Source organism: Euleptes europaea, chromosome 3 (genome assembly GCF_029931775.1).
Source record: "Euleptes europaea isolate rEulEur1 chromosome 3, rEulEur1.hap1, whole genome shotgun sequence".
NCBI lineage: Eukaryota > Metazoa > Chordata > Lepidosauria > Squamata > Sphaerodactylidae > Euleptes > Euleptes europaea.
Window position 1 is genome coordinate 49661503 of NC_079314.1, and position 16129 is coordinate 49677631.

Consider the following 16129-nt stretch of genomic DNA (forward strand, 5'->3'; position numbering starts at 1 on the left):
CTGAAAATAACATCCATCTAATTAAGTCCAAGCAAACCCAGGACCCAGTCTTAGGCATTTATTCCCAAATGTTACATCTTGTTGAGTTCAATAGGATATGGTTCCCAGTGAATGAACATAGGATTGCCATTTCAAGTTTTTGGAAAATGGAATATTCTTAAGAAAAGCATAAAAGGGGAGAAATTGACAAATTGTACAAAGCTGGTTTCTCTTCAAAGCAAGTTAAAAGCCAGAATGACACAGCAGAGCTTTGTCCAAATTCTATAAAATCCCACCCTCCCTCAGTAAATTATACACAAAAACACACACAAGCACATTTCTAATATCATTGCGAGCCTTTTTTTCTTTTGCTGTATCAGCAAATAACATGTAAAGCAAACTTGTGATTTCTCCAATGTCAGTTTCATCCCACAATGTCCATACATCAAAATAAATACCCACTTGCATCTTGATTTCAGTAGTTACTAAATACCAAAAACAATGTCTGCCAACCACATTGCTGGCAGTCTCCACATTCTACACTGCTGTTCTTATGAAGAGATTCTTCCTGGTGCAGAGGAATCTCTTAGAAGGACGCAGCATTGTCTTGGGGTCAGTTGATACTACCAGCGTTCTTAGAACTGCCCCAATTCAGGCTGCAGGCTGAGCGACTGAATGATCCCTCTTGAAAACAACTCTCTGCTCACAGAAATCCAGTATATCAGGGAGAAGCCTAATCTATACAGTGTTTTGTGGGGGGCAGCATTCAAATTTTTGACTGCTTAACTACAATCTAAGGTGCAGAAGGCCAGGAAAAGTTTAGTCAGCCCTGCTGACTGTATAAACTGCCTATGAGAAACATTTCAGGTGAACTGAAAATAACATCTTGAAGGTCTGCTGGTGTCCTGGAATGTCTTTCATTTTCCCTTCTTAGATATTGCATAACAGCCATCTTGAATGGCTTTTGCATATATTTGTGCTTGCTGTGGCCATACAAACAGATTCAGGTGATCTTTTATAGTTTCTTAAGAATTGCAAAGAGCAGAGGAGTTTTTAGAGCAATAATGTGGCTTTCATATGAAGCCATGCCTCTTGAAAGGTAAAGGTCCCCTGTGCAAGCAGCCAGGGCCTTCCCCAGTCATCTTCCCTTTACCCCCAGCAAGCTGGGTACTCATTTTACCGATCTCGGAAGGATGGAAGGCTGAGTCAACCTTGAGCCGGCTTCCTGAAAACACCTTCAGTTGGGAGCTAACTCAGGTCGTGAGCAGAGCTTGGACTGCAGTACTGCAGCTTACCACTCTGCGCTACGAGGCTCTTTTTATATATATATGGCCTCTTGCCCCCAGGTAAGTGCTCTGGCCGGCTCGAGGCCCGCAGATCTCCTTGCCGCGGGACATATATATAAAAACTTCTGAGTTATTATTTAAAGCCAGGAATGCGTGTGTCTAAATTGCATTGATAAGTTGCAAAATACTGTCACACTGAATGGTTTTGCTGTAATTTAAGGAGACAGTGGAGCCGGTGAGGACATAAGAACTTGCTACTTTTAAGTACTGTAACCACAGATGGCTAATATAATAGATCCTTTCAAAAAATCTGACTGTGACCAACTCCTAAGATGATAGGGCAAAGAAAATTCACACAATGACATCCAAGGTGTCATCCCACCTCAAATTCAGTGGCAAAATTCCTACAGAACTTCTTGCCCCTTGTTATTGCAATCCAGCCATGGAATTAGCTCTTCAAAAATGCACTGTCAGTTGTTCTGAAAAGGTGCTGAAAAGGTGCGCCAATTCCTCCTCCTACCATATCGCTCATGTTAAATTATTCTAAAATAATAGCATAATTCACAAAAATAAATTCTTTCGAAGATACCCATTTAAAATGAGTATTTACCCAAATTAAAATTTAATCACAAAAAAGTATCCAGTTTTAAAATGTTTATTTTCCTGCCTGAAATGCTTATTTCTCCAGGCAGTTGCCTTCCTGTTGCTTAGTTACTGTAGACAGAGCCCAGACGTGCCAGATGAGATGAAGCTTGTATCATGGAGGATCGTTCTTCATACTTTCCAGGGACCTCTATTCCTCTTGCAAAGAGGTTGATTAACTGACAGTGAACCCTGCAAGAGAAAGAGTGAAGAGTCTTGACAAGATTATAACCACATTAATAATGATCAAATGCTATTCCTCAACAGTAGGAATCACACTTTAGGAGGGGGTACTGCCAGAAAATCAGGGTTATTACATGGTATATTTAGGTTCTGTTTTGACAAGTGCACAAACCAGGCAATGTCAGGTTCCGTTCAGACATGCACATGTTCATCAGCCCATGCTTTTATTTGCTAAGATGACACAGCATTCACTGATTCACAGCTGAAGGTGTGAATTGATCCTATCGATATGCACTGCCTTTGAGGTGATATGAGGTGGCTTGAAAATTCTGTTTGCTCCAAGATGTTGCACCTATTATGCAAGAGTAAGCTGATGGAAAATCCCCCCCCCAACTAAAACCTAGACAATATTGCTCAATCCCTTGATTTTTAATCTACTCTATCAACTAAAATGTCACATTGTTAATCTTCTGCTCATAGCCTTTTAAGGCACCTGTGTGTTTTACTTGGTGATCTCCAGTGTGATGTTTCCTAGCACCCACTTACTTCTTCCCCAAGCAAAGAGCCAGTGCGCTTTCATGCACCTCCTTGAAGTTGGAGATGCTTCAGAAAACAACAGAAAGCATCACCTTGGGGTCTGCAGGGAGTACCTATTCAGAAGTAGCTGCTTCCATCTTGCAGTCTCCTAAGATGTTGTGACTGGCCCCAGCACCCCATGTCAGCCATTTTGAGATTCGTCCCTATGGCAGGCATATTATGGCAATTCCTAGTCACCATCCTCTACATTCCAAAAGTTCCCACTCACTTAATAAGAGTAGGGACTCCTGTGTTAGAGATGCATTTGGTTAACCACTGTTTTTTTCATATTTTCATTTGGAGGTTGCTGTTACCTTACCTTCCTAAAATGTGCATCCTGATAGAGGTTGAGTAGCCCTTATCTGAAATGTTTTGGACCAGAAACATTTCAGATAATGGATTTTTTTCTGGATTTTGGAATATTTCCCACCCTGGACTCCTTCCCCCCACACCCAGCCAGTGCCCCACTCACCCCAGCAGCCAGAGACCAATGGGCAAATGGCCTCCTGGGGCCCAGAGGAGAGGCGGAGGAAGAGGTTGGCAGGCCTGTGGTGATGAGAGGAAGCTCAGGAGTGGCCAGCACTGCCACCCACAGAAGCAGGCAGGGGTTGGAGCAAGGGCCCGACCAATGAGAGGCCAAGCGTGGCATCAGCATGGCATGGCATGGCAGCGAAGGGTGTCGGGGCAGTGGCCCAGGGGCCCAGACCTTGGAGGAGGAGCAACCAGCCACACTTGGCCAAAGATGGCCTGGGAGCCAGCTGGAGGATGGCTAGGCCCAGGAGGCAGCAGCTGCAGAGATGCAAGAATGAGGCCCGCCTCCCGCGTTGGGTGATGCACCGGATATCCCAGATGCAGAGAGAGGGCAGGGGTGACCTCTTCAGCAGCAGCATCCATACCTGGTAGCAGGAGGGCGGGGACAGCTAGTGTGAGGGACAGGACATGCTGTGTAGGATTGGGAGGGGAGGGCTGGAGATGGGGGAGAGGTGAGTCTTCTTGGGCCTGAGAGTGCTCTTTGTCAGGTTGGGGCCAGGAGAGGAAACTTTTGGTTTTTAGAGCCCTATGGATTTTGGATTTCTGTATAAGGGATACTAAAGCTGTACCAACACCCCCCCCCCCATTGCCTATGAACACATGAAGCTGTCTTACACTGAATTAGACCCTTGGTCCATTAAAGTCAGTATTGTCTGCTCAGATCAGCAGCAGCTCTCCAGGGTCTCAGGCAGAAGTCTTTCACATCACCTACTTGCCTAGTCCCTTTAACTGGAGATGCTAGGGATTGAACCTGGGACCTTCTGCATGCCAAGCAAATGCTCTACCACTGAGCCACAGCTCCTCCCCACATCCTGAAGTCTGCAGGATGTGGACAAAAAGCCTTACAATAATAGCTTCAGACACCCTTTTCTCTGTCTCCCCTCTTCTTTTTATTAATCTTGATAAAGGGCTCTAGAAATCCTGAAAGCTTGTACATTTTGGCTGATCTTACTAAAACACTATTGCACATCTTTTGCTTTTGTCTACATGTGTGAACCAAATTCCAGTTTTCTGTTGTTCTGGTAATCCTGTAACAGGTTTGATATCCCTGGCAACGAGAGAACTAGTGACCAAGTGAGGCATTCTCCCCCCCTCTCCCCAGCATTTTCCCCCTATACATTGATCCATTTGAACAAGGAAGTTACTCACTGGACGCCAATTACTGAACTTTCCAGGGTCTCCCCATCACAGTTCCAGGTGCTGCTGCTGGATAAGGTGCAGCAGCAAGAGGGGTGGTCTCTGCAGAACTGCCCAAAGTGCTTCTTTTGTATGATCTCGTCGCTGTCATTCAAATGTTGTGCTGTAAAATTAAATTTCCTGATCCGATAAACCTCTATGAAGGTGAAGTTAAACTGTGGAGACATTACACGAGGTGACTTAATAGTTGTGATGGTCATGAAAGCAGACCACAGGCCACCTGTCAACAAGAAGCAGTGCTCTACGTACTCAGGGGGCCTCCCCTGGTATGCTGAAAGCTACGACATTGTAAATTAATCAAAAGGGGGGGAAACCCAACACCAGCCATCCTGATGAGAACTAAATATACTCCACAAGCATGGAATGTTAAGAGCATATGAGGGTCAATTAAAGGGAAAGGGGGGAGGAGGAAATTAGCTTGCTTAAACCATGGAAGATTTAAAGAATCCTTGTGGTTGAATTTGGGGTTGTAGTCCAAATTGTCCCCCCTCCACAATTCCTCACAGGCTCCTGGCTTGTGTATTATGGTAATTTGTATAAGCCATCAAGGTACATGGCGCTCTGTAGAATATTAGCTACCTGCTCCCCCCACCCCAGTAGAAAAGGCCCTCGCTTCAGGGCTATACATCTGTATAACCTTTGTTGGGCAGAACCTACGTGCAGCTGCTGTCACTTGGATGCTTCCAGAAACTGGTGATATAACTGAACTTCTTGTAAGTTACCAAAAAAATAATAATATCTCTCTTTTTAAAAATCAGAACATGGACATCCTTAACTTAGACCCTGAAAATATCACAGTCCTACAGAAAGAATACATACCTGATCATCCTCGTTAGTATGCCTTATGAGGTACCTCAGAAAATTGAATCGGGAGCATTTGTGAACAAGAATGAGGTCTGCACAGCCATCTGCCAAATGAGCAGATGGTGAAAGGCCTTTTGGACTCCGTGGGCAGGCACAGCTCATATTGGCTACATTGATGGCTAAGAACTTTCCTCTGATCACCTTCCATTGAGCTCTTGTGTCATACCCTTCAAGGAGAAACAGGCATACTCATAAGGGTGAAAAGAAATGACTGCTATTTCTTACACTTTGGGCTTCTGAACAGATTTTAAGGCACCATTGACACAATGGATAACGGAGTGCGTTTCAATAGGGGGGTTATTAGCAAGGCATCAAAGTCGAAAGGACATTATGGTTTTTAAATAGAGTTTTGTCTGCAGGGCCAGTGTATACTGCTTTTCCTAATTAGATAAATAGCAGTGGTCCCTATCATGTGTGTGTGTGTAAACTGCTGTCAAGTTACAGCTGACTTATGGCGACCCCAGCAAGGGGCTTTCAAGGCAAGTGAGAAGCAGAGGTGGTTTGCCATTGCCTTCCTCTGCAGAGCCTTCCTCGGCAGTCTCCCTTCCTAGTACCGACCTTGCTTAGCTTCCAAAATGAGATCGGGCTATACCCTGCTGCCTTCCTTCCATGATCCCCAACATGGCACCTGTCAATGTATTTCCTGGAATCAATTTGCTCCTTAAATCTTAGGGAAAACATCTGAAAGGTATTGAATGGAATAGAAAACAAACTGAAAGCTTCAGGTTACATTGTGACTGACTGACTGACAAGCTGAATTCATCCCAGGCAGGCATGTCACAGCAATGTGCCCTCAGCTTGACCACAGTGACTGACTTTCTGGGCTTGGTAATCTTTCCCCATGGCTGCACAGGCAGCAAACCCTCTGTTTTCTTTGGAAATAGAAACTAAATAGTGTTTCCTCCCCAAACCAAAGTGTTGAGCCTGCCTCCAGTGGTAGCCATTTAGTGACTGTCCATGTTCTCATGGCAGCCGTTTTGTGGGTGTCCATTATATTTTCTCAAATTTCAAAAGTGCTCATAGACCAGGGGTATGTGTGTGTGAGGCACAGCATGACAGAAAAGAGCTGTCTTTGTCACCTGGATGTATTAAGAGCAAACAATAGTATATCAACCGGTGTAACCAAATTTAATTGTTAATTCGACCCATACTTGTAAGGCGTTTGCAAGCTTTTTTGCAGACAAAGTCTTATCACTCCGCCATGACCTCCCTGCCAACCTTGATACAGTAAAGGAACTAGAGAACCCTTGCCTGTCTTCTGGTCCAATACTGGACCATTTCAGTCGGCTTTCTCAAGCCAGTGTTGACAGGCTCCTGCTGTCTGTAAGGCCCATCACATGCCTTTTGGACCTGTGCCCATCCTGGCTGGTCAAGGCTAGTCCGGATGCGGTACAGGCTCCCCTGGGAGAGATTATCAACCTATCCCTTAACATGGGGACCTTCCCAGGGGCTTTGAAAGAGGCAGTGGTGCGTCCGCTCTTGAAAAAAAATCTTTGGATCATAGGGATCTACCCAACTATCTACTGGTATCAAATCTTTCGAACCTGGGTAAGGTTGTTGAGAAAGGGGTGGCCAAACAGCTGCATGCTTTTCTGGATGAGTCATCGGCTCTGGACCCATTCCAGTCTGGTTTCCACCCTGGCCATGGGACAGAGACGGCTTTGGTTGCCCTCACTGACAATTGCTGCTGACAGCTGGATCGAAGCAGGTTGGGGCTGCTGATACTCTTAGATCTATCAGAAGCTTTTGACTTGGTTGATCATGATCTTTTGGACCACTGCCTTGCCAACACTGGACTCTGGGGTATAGTCCTTCAATGGCTGCGCTCCTTTCTTCATGGCCGGGGACAGAGGGTGGCGCTTGGGGAGGAGGTATCACAGTGGCACCCCTTGGTGTGTGGGGTTCCTCAGGGTGCAATCCTTTCTCCCATCTTATTTAACATCTATATACACCCCATTGTCCAGCTTGCCTGGCGTTTTGTGCTGATGACACCCAGCTTTATCTGCTGATGGATGGCCATCCAAACTCTGCTCTAGACACACTGGCCAGATGTTTGAATGGTGTGACTGGGTGGTTGAGGAAAAGCCGACTGAAACTGAATCCATCAGAGGAGGTCCTGTGGCTTGGTTGGAGAAGCTCTGAGATGGGGTGCCAGCTCCTGGCTCTTGATGGCATGCAATTTACACCTGCTCCTGCCATCAAGAGTCTGGGTGTGATTCTTGATGCCTCCTTAACAATGGAGGCTCAGATCACAGTCGTGACCAAGGCGGCTTTTTCCATTTCTGCTGGGCCCGGCAGTTGGTGCCTTATCTCTCTCACCCTGATCTAGCCACAGTGATCAATGCGACGGTTACATCTAGGCTGGATTACTGTAACTTGCTCCATGTAGGGCTGCCCTCAAGACTGATCCAGAAACTCCAGCTGGTACAAAATGCTGCACCGAGGCTCCTTACCAGGACCTTGCTGAGGGAGCATATTACGCCAGTGCTTCGCCAACTGCACTGGCTCCAGCTGGAGTATTGGATCAGGTTCAAGGTGCTGGTTTTGACCTTTAAAGCCTTACACAGTCTGGGGCCTTTGTTTCTTTAGTGCACCCTCCAGAGAGCATTACGATCCTCAATTAACAATCTTCTAGTGGTCCATGGCCCAAAGAGCGTGAGGCTGTCCTCAACCAGGGCTAGGGTGTTTTTGGCCCTGGCTCTGGCCTGGTGGAACTCCCTTTCCAATGAGACCAGGGCCCTGAAGAATATCAAAGCTTTCCGCAGGGCCTCCAAAACAGTTATTCCGCCAGGCCTATGGTTGAGGGCAGCTATGACTTGTCATCTTTGCTGGCCTCCCTATCCTTCCCCTGCCTGAGTTATTACAGACTGATAAATTGGGAGGGGTGTGTGCTCTGGCTATTTGGAAGCCCTGCAGTGGTCTTATGCTACAAGTAAGTGCCACTTGTTATATTTTTGTATGTTAATTAGAATAGGAATCTTATTGATTTTAGATACTTTTGTGATTTCAATTATTTTAGTACATTACGGTATTAGTGTGGTTGGTTGTGAGCCATCCTGAACCCGGCCTTGGCCGGGGTATAAGATTGAATAATAACTAAATAAATATATCCCTCTCTATCTAGAAAAAGGATTATAGAAGTACTTGATCATGATGTAATTACTGAAGTAATTAAATCAAAAAGATGCCCTTTGGAACACTAAGTAGTGCTGAATTGCATCTTGGCAACAGATATAGGCAAAAATAAAATGAAAAAGAGTCATGTTTATTAAGTACAGCCAGCAAAGTGGATTAGGAGATTGCAGGCCCTCTTGGCTCCCTGGCAAAATGGGAGCCACAGTCCTGCCCTCACCGCCTGTTCTTTAACAGCTGTTTATCGCCACACAATCCATTGGTGAAAGTGTTGTTTTCAATTAGACCATGAGCTGCTGCTGTTGTCTGAGTTTTTTTTCCTCAGTCAGGATTAATATTATTATTTACAAGAAATTAAATGCTTTAGCGTGTCTTCAGGGACGGCAGCACGTACAAGACCCAAGCTACGCCTTCAATGCTTCTATACTTACTTTGAGTTCCAGCGGTGAGGTGAGCTTGAAAATAGTAGCTAGATAAAAGGCATTCCAGTGCCCATATGGGGTAGGGGCTCTCCTACTCTGTTGAGTTTATGAGCATTATTTGGAAATTTGAGCGAGGGTGGTGTTAGAAAGGGGCAGCAGTGGGGGTGGGGTGAATCGCAAAATGGCGGAAATTGGGAGCAAGACTGGCTCTTTGCTTTGATGAAGAGTTGCAGATTGGGAGAGTTTGGCCCCTAAATGGCTACAGGGAGAAGTTTGCAATCCCAGAGACAGAACAAAGTCTGTATCTGTGATCACCCCGGGGGCACAGGGTGGCAAAGAATAACCTGCATGGAATAAGCTCAGAGGCTTGCTAGTTAGTTAGCTTGTAGGGATAGACCCTTTAGATTTTATCCCCAAGTTGGACATCATGCTCACCCACGGGTGCCATATTGCGGATTGTTGCTATAGAGTAACAGAGACTGGGAAGCTTGGGGTTTTATTTCATCCTTGTTAGTATACCTATAGACATACTTTTAACAGTGGATATTGTATGTTGAACACACTGCACTATATTGTAGATTTATAAAGTGGCACTAAGAAAGCTGCTGGCAAATACAGTCCAGCTATATTTTAGTGTGTGCTGTAACTATGTCACTTACAATCACCATCTACACTGAATGAACACTAATACTGACCACCAGAAAAATGTAACTTTTAAGGAAGCCTGTTTGGTCAGATTCCCATTTGAATCTCCTTTGGAATTCTTCTGTTCTGTTCTGATTTCACTGTTCTGAATTTGGGTTTAGTCTTATATAAATTCTTATAATGAACTCCTTAGAGGCCAAAGGCCCAATTGCATAATTATCCAGGACTGACTTCCATGCAGTATACAATTACCAAGTCTGTCTTTTTCATACTTCTGCAGCGGTTCCAGCTGTCGCTTGCTTTGTCTGCAAATGCGGCACCTGGAAGACAAAGGTCAATTCAATTTTGATACAGGGAAGAAATCACACTAACTAGATGGATAGACAGACAGATAGACAGATAGATAGTATTAATTCTGAAGTGAGTTTTGAAGTTTTCTAAGGCTGATTTTAGAGGAGGGGGTGTTTCCAGCCAGCCAGCACATTTTAGATGTCTTTGAACTTGGTCACTTGGCTGTGGACTTTGCTTAATCTATCCCATTTGCCGGGCATTTATAAGTTTGAATTCTGTTTTTATTTTGGTTCTGATGTGCTCCTAAATTTTATAATTGATTATATTCTAGTACTAGGTTTTATTTTTTTTCTTTCCATCCTGGAATCCTGACAGGTGGGGCACAGCATATAAACTGCTACAATCAGTGAACATATGCTCTCTAGAGTCAAACCACTGTCCCATCAAGCTTCATGCTGCTTATAGTTCTCTAGGGCTGGGATCTCAAACTTTGTGGAGCCCCTGGGCACTTTTGGAATTTTGAGAAAAGGTAGTGGGTGCCACCACAAAATGGCTGTCATGGGAGGTGGAACCAATCACAAAATTGCTGCCATTGGAAGAGGGAAATCAGAAAGGGTTTGGAGATTCCGAGCCAAACATCCTACTCTTGTGGGAATTGTTATTTCCGAGTGGGTACTACCTGCAGACTCAAAGGTGATGCCTCATGGGGTGTTCTGAACCACCTCCTGTTCCAATGGTTGGCTCTTTGGTTTGGGAAAGAAGCAAGCGGGTGGCAAAAAAATACATCAGTGAGTACCATAAGCAGCATGAGTGCCTCATTAGGGATCAGTGCTCTAGGGTCTCAGGCAGATGCAACTATATTTAGCAGGACTATGTTCCCTTTTTCTTAAATGAAAACTGATGGGTAGTTTTTCAAGTGTTAAAGTTATACAGATATCTCATAGTTGTGGAAGCAAAGAATGACAACAGACATAAAAGAAACATGACCCTTTTAATAATTCTGGATTCTTCTACTTTATGCCTGGGGGGTGGAGGCTCTGTATGTCTTGTACCATGGTGTGCTTGGGACATCAGGGTCTGCCACAACTAGCTTTGTCTACCCTCTCGATTTTTGTTGGGAAGACTTGATGAATGGGTTTTGCCTATGCTCAGGAGGTAACCTGTTGCCACATTTGGAACTGGGCAGTTTTTTCTATATGATGTATTTTATTTAGAAAATGTAATTGCCGCCTCTCACAAGACATGCTTGAGGCAGATTTCAATGTAAAAACAAAAACAACAATCACTGTAATATTATAAATATTAAAACAAACCACAAAAACATAACACAGCTTACAATTATACCCATAAACAGCCCTCACACTAGAAGTAAGATATAAAAACAAGCAAAATATATATATGTAGAACCTCTCACTTGAAAGCCTGGGTAGAGATGAAAGTTTTGGCCTGGTGCCTTCAGAATAGCAAAACAGATGTGAAGTGAGCCTCAGTGGGACGGCATTCCAAAGGTGAGGTGCCACCACTGAAAGAGCCCTGTCTCTGGTCACCAGCTGCTTCACCTCTGCAGGCAGGAATGCAGTCAGCAGGGCTCAGGGAAAAGGATCTTAACTGGTAGGCTGGACAGTATGGGAGCTCTGGAGGTAGTCTGCCAAGTCTCCCAGCCCCCTAAGCTCTTCAGTCCTTCAAGTTACTTTGAATCAGGGAGGGGGCTGCCATTCCCCTAATCCTGGGTAGGGGGAGATATGGCAGTGGAATGCCGACTGGCCATTCCAGGAGGAGGCCTGGTCCCTAGTTGGCCACTCCTCCTTTAAGTCTTTCCCCCGGCCGATGGAGACCTAGCTGCGCCAAGCTTGGGCTCCTTGGCCTTAAGATCCTGCTGATGGCCAGGCTAGTAGATGGAAAAAGCTACTGCTATTCAGGATTTAATCCTGGATGAGTAGGCTGACCAGGCATGTATTACGGAGACCTGGCTGGATGAGGCTGGGGGAGTAAATCTGAGCCAGCTCTGTTCTCCAGGTTTCTCTGTACAGCACCAGGCTAGGCCAAGGGGATAGGATGGTGGGGTTGTGGGGGTTTACCATGATTCCATCCATCTATCGAGGTTCCTCATCCAGCAGTCTACCAGTTTGAGTGTGTTCCTGAAGATGGGCAACCAGGAGAGGCTAGGGATTCTGCTGATGTGCTGTCTATCCTACTGTCCAGCCTTCCTGAGCTAGCCGATCTGGTCTTGGGCATGCCAGACTGGGGATCCTGGGTGACTTTAACTTCCATGCTGAGGCCAGGCTGTCAGGAGTGGCTCAGGCCTTCAAGACAACCATGGGCCTGTCTCAAGGGATTACTGGCCCCACACATTTAACGGGGCACACACTGGATTTGGTCTGTTATATTGCTGGGGAGGGTGATCTGGAGGTGGGGGAGTTAAAGCTGACTCCCTTGCCATGGACAGACCATTACCTGAGAGAGTTCAGACTTACTGCTTCCTCTATCCTCTGTAGTGGTGCTGGACCCATTAAGATGGTCTGCCCCAGGCACCTGATGGATCCTAATAGGTTCCTGTTGGCGCTTGGGGATTTTCCCACCTTGGTTGCTGATGATCCTGTCGAAGCTCTGACCACTTCCTGGAATAGGGAGATGGCTCAGGCTGTTGACACAATTGCCCCTGAGCACCCTCTCCCCCCAGGCAGAGCCAAACAATCTCCCTGGTTCACTGGGGAGCTGATGGTGTAGAAATGGGAGGCATTATTATTATTATCATTATTAGACCTATTTTGAAAAAAAACAAACACCTATTTTGAAAAGAAAAGAAAAAGTCCCTGAACCCTACGTTAGAAAATTTCCAGCTAGTCTCCAATCTTCCATTCTTGGGCAAGATGTTGAAGTGGGATGAGTTGTCATCTGTGCTGGCCTCCCTATCCTCCCCCTCCAGCCCGAGTTATTACAGACTGATATATTGGGGGGGGGGGGGGCTCTGGCTATTTGGAGGCCCTGCAGTGGTCTTATGCTACAAGTAAGTGCCACTTGTTATATTTTTGTATGTTAATTAGAATAGGAATCTTATTGAATTTAGATAATTTTGTGATTTCAATGATTTTAGTATATTATGGTATTATTGTGGTTGGTTGTGAGCCATCCTGAACCCGGCCTTGCCCGGGGTATAAGATTGAATAATAACTAAATAAATATATTCCCTTCTATCTAGAAAAAGGATTATAGAAGTACTTGATCATGATGTAATTACTGAAGTATCCGTGACTGTGACAGTGCTAGCTCTAATGGATCTCTCAGTGATCTTTGATACTATTGACCATAGTATCCTACTGAGCTGCCTCTCAGCACTGAGACTAAAGGGCATCATATTACAGTGACTCAAGTCCTATCGGAGGAGGGAGCTGATCTCAGAAGACAGTGTTGGAGGATTCCTGCTCTGGCCCATGGCCATTGGCCTGTAGGGTGCCACAGGGTTCCATTTTATCCCTTGTGCTATTTAATATTTATATGAAGCCACTGGAGGTACGGGCTGTGGTGTCACCAATATGTGGATGATACCCAGCTCTACCTTTCTTTTCCATCTAATTCTGAGGATACTATTGATGTTCTGAAATGGTGCTTGGAGTCAGTAATGGACTGTTTGAGGGTGAACAAGCTGAAACACAATACTGACAAGACAGAGGTGCTTGGGGTTAGCAGAAAGGCAGACCTGAGGCTTGAGGTCTCTCCTGTCTTGGATGGGGTTATATTCCCTTTGAAAAGCCAGTTACAGCTTGGGAATGCTGTTTGACACAGTGGTCAGTTTAGAAAACCAGGTGGCTGCTGCGGCTTAGAGTGCGTTTGCCAAGCTCTGGCTGGTGAGTCAACTGCATCTATTTCTGGGTCAATCAGATCTAGCCACAGTGATCCATTCCTTAGTTACATCTAGGCTGGACTATTTCTATGTGCTCTACTTGGGGCTACCCTTGTGGAGTGTTCCAAACTAGTGCAGAATGCTGAGGGTAGACTGCTGGTTGGGGCCAGCTATCAGGAGTATATGTCCCTGACACAACAGCAATTACCCTGGCTACCAATCCGCTCCTGAGCTGAGTTCAAGGTGTTGATTTTGTCCTGCATGGCTTGGGACTGCGGTATCTGAAGGACCATCTTCTCCTATACATTCCTGCTCAGGAATTCAGATTGCAGGAAGATGCCCTCCTGACTGTCCCACCAATTAAAGATGCTCGTTTGGTGGATACACAAGAGAGGGTCTTTTCGGTGGCAGCCCCACAATTATGGAACAACCTCCCCAGCGAGATGCACCTGACCTCCTCATTGTCGATCTCCAGGAGGCACTGGAAGAAAGTTTTATTTAGGACTGCATTTTGATTGATTTAACTTTTATTATTGACAGTCCTAATTGGAGTTTTGAACTGTGACTTTTATAGGTTTTATAATTGTTATTTTTATTGTATTTTATAGTATTTATTAATATTGTAAACCTTGAGTTCCACAAGGGAGAAAAGGGGTTAATAAATGTTTATATATTATTTATACCATAAATAAATAAACAAACACTATTGTGTCTGGAGATAGAGGGACAGCCAGTGCAGATCTTTCAGCAGTGGAGTGATATGATCCTTATATCTCACCCAACAGTAGCCTGGCCACTGGATTTTGGACCAGCTGAAGTTTCTGGACAGTTTTTAAAGGCAGCCCCATGTATAGCTCATTACAGTAATCTAACCTGGGTATGATCAGACCATGGATCATTGTGGCCAGATCACGCTTTTTGCGGGAAGACCAAAGATGGCATATAAAAAGCATGATTAAAAGATCCTATGTGCCGTGGAGGAGACCGAGCCTCCGAATGTAGGCTAGGATCCAACAGCACTCCCACGTTATGACCCTGATCCTTTGGGGGAGTGCCTCTCCAAACTGAATACCCAGTCTTTGAGCAGGTTCTCCATTGACCAACCTCACCTCTGTCATGTCTGGATTGAGTTTCAGTTTGTAGACCCTCCTTATTCATTTACCTTCTCCAGGCATTTGGTTTAGGGATTCCCTATGTCCAATTTGCTGGGGAAAGAGCTTGGCTTTTTTGTTTTGATATAATGCATGATTCTTCTGCCTGAGTAGTCTGGACATATTTTCTCTGTGGAAATCTAGCCTGTGTTGCTCTTGTGGTGACGTGTAGTACTCTGTGTACTGTGGGGAAGGTGACAGTGTCTACTGCTGAAATAAGAGGTGGTAGTTCTTCCAAATCTATTGTAGTGTTTAATTTGCACAGAGAAGGAACCTTGGCTTTAAGGCTAGAAATCAAGAACAGTTTTGGGCTGTACACTTGAAGCCAACATTTTCTGAAATCAGTAGGATGAAAAATAAATATATTTAGCCTACCTAGTTTTACAGATTCTTCCGTCTTTTGGAGACCCCACTGTGTGTGTTGCTGGAAGAAAGGATACTGTGCCCTCGTAGTAATGATGGGAAAGGAAATTCTTGAAACCTTGGAGAGAGAAGAATTAAGAATGAACTCTTCTAAAACAACACAAAAAATTTTTTTCTGCCAGTTTTCTTGCAGACCGGCAAACCCTCCCCACCAGTTTTATTTATTTATTTTAAATAGGTATATGCCTGCTTTTTTCTCAAGCATCTCAGGACCAGAGTCAGGTAATGGCAATGTAAAAGCTATTAGATAAAACAAGAAATATCAAAACAGTAAATATAAAATATATTAAAACACCAGTCTAAAGTAAAGGTAAAGGTCCCCCTGTTCCTGACTCATTTGGTGACATCACATCCCGACATTTACTAGGCAGACTTTGTTTACGGGATGGTTTGCCAGTGCCTTCCCCAGTCATCTTCCCTTTACCCCCAGCAAGCTGGGTACTCATTTTACCAACCTCGGAAGGATGGAAGGCTGAGTCAACCTTGAGCCGGCTACCTGAAACCAACTTCCGTTGGGATCAAACTCAGGTCATGAGCAGAGCTTGGACTGCAGTACTGCAGCTTACCACTTTGCGCCACGAGGCTCTTCCCAGTCTAAAAGCACCTTATATTCCAACAGCAGGATAGCCCCCTTTGCCCAGGCTGAGGTTGCCTCAAAAGCTCTCTAGAAAAACTGGAAAGGCAGGCGAGTAAAAGCCCCCCCACCCCAATCTCTTCCAGGAGACTGTTCCACAAGCATGGGGCAGCCACTGAAAGACCCCAAGCCAAGACTGCTGCAGAACATGTCTCACAATGCAATCCTTAGCAGAGTTACTCCAGTCCAAGCCTGTTGAAATGAATGGGCTTAGACTAGAGTAACTCTCTTTGGGATTGCATGTCAGATGTGCTTCTTTCCCAAATCACCTGAAGAAACTTCAGCTCCTTATATCTTTCAGCACACCTGGCATTTTTCTCTGGTGACTTTGC

At 45.0% G+C, this 16129-nt stretch overlaps 1 protein-coding gene across 1 annotated transcript in view; it reads right to left on the bottom strand.

The window, feature by feature from the left end:
- Positions 1–1972: 1972 nt before the first annotated feature.
- Positions 1973–16129, bottom strand: part of CERK (ceramide kinase) — a 47794-nt gene continuing 33637 nt past the window's right edge. Inside the window, exons 9-13 of the mRNA XM_056846482.1 lie at positions 15116–15221; positions 9710–9777; positions 5214–5425; positions 4347–4549; positions 1973–2099 (exon numbers count right to left, since the gene is read on the bottom strand). Coding sequence (XP_056702460.1) covers positions 1973–2099; positions 4347–4549; positions 5214–5425; positions 9710–9777; positions 15116–15221 — 716 coding nt within the window. The remainder of the gene's footprint in view (positions 2100–4346; positions 4550–5213; positions 5426–9709; positions 9778–15115; positions 15222–16129) is intronic.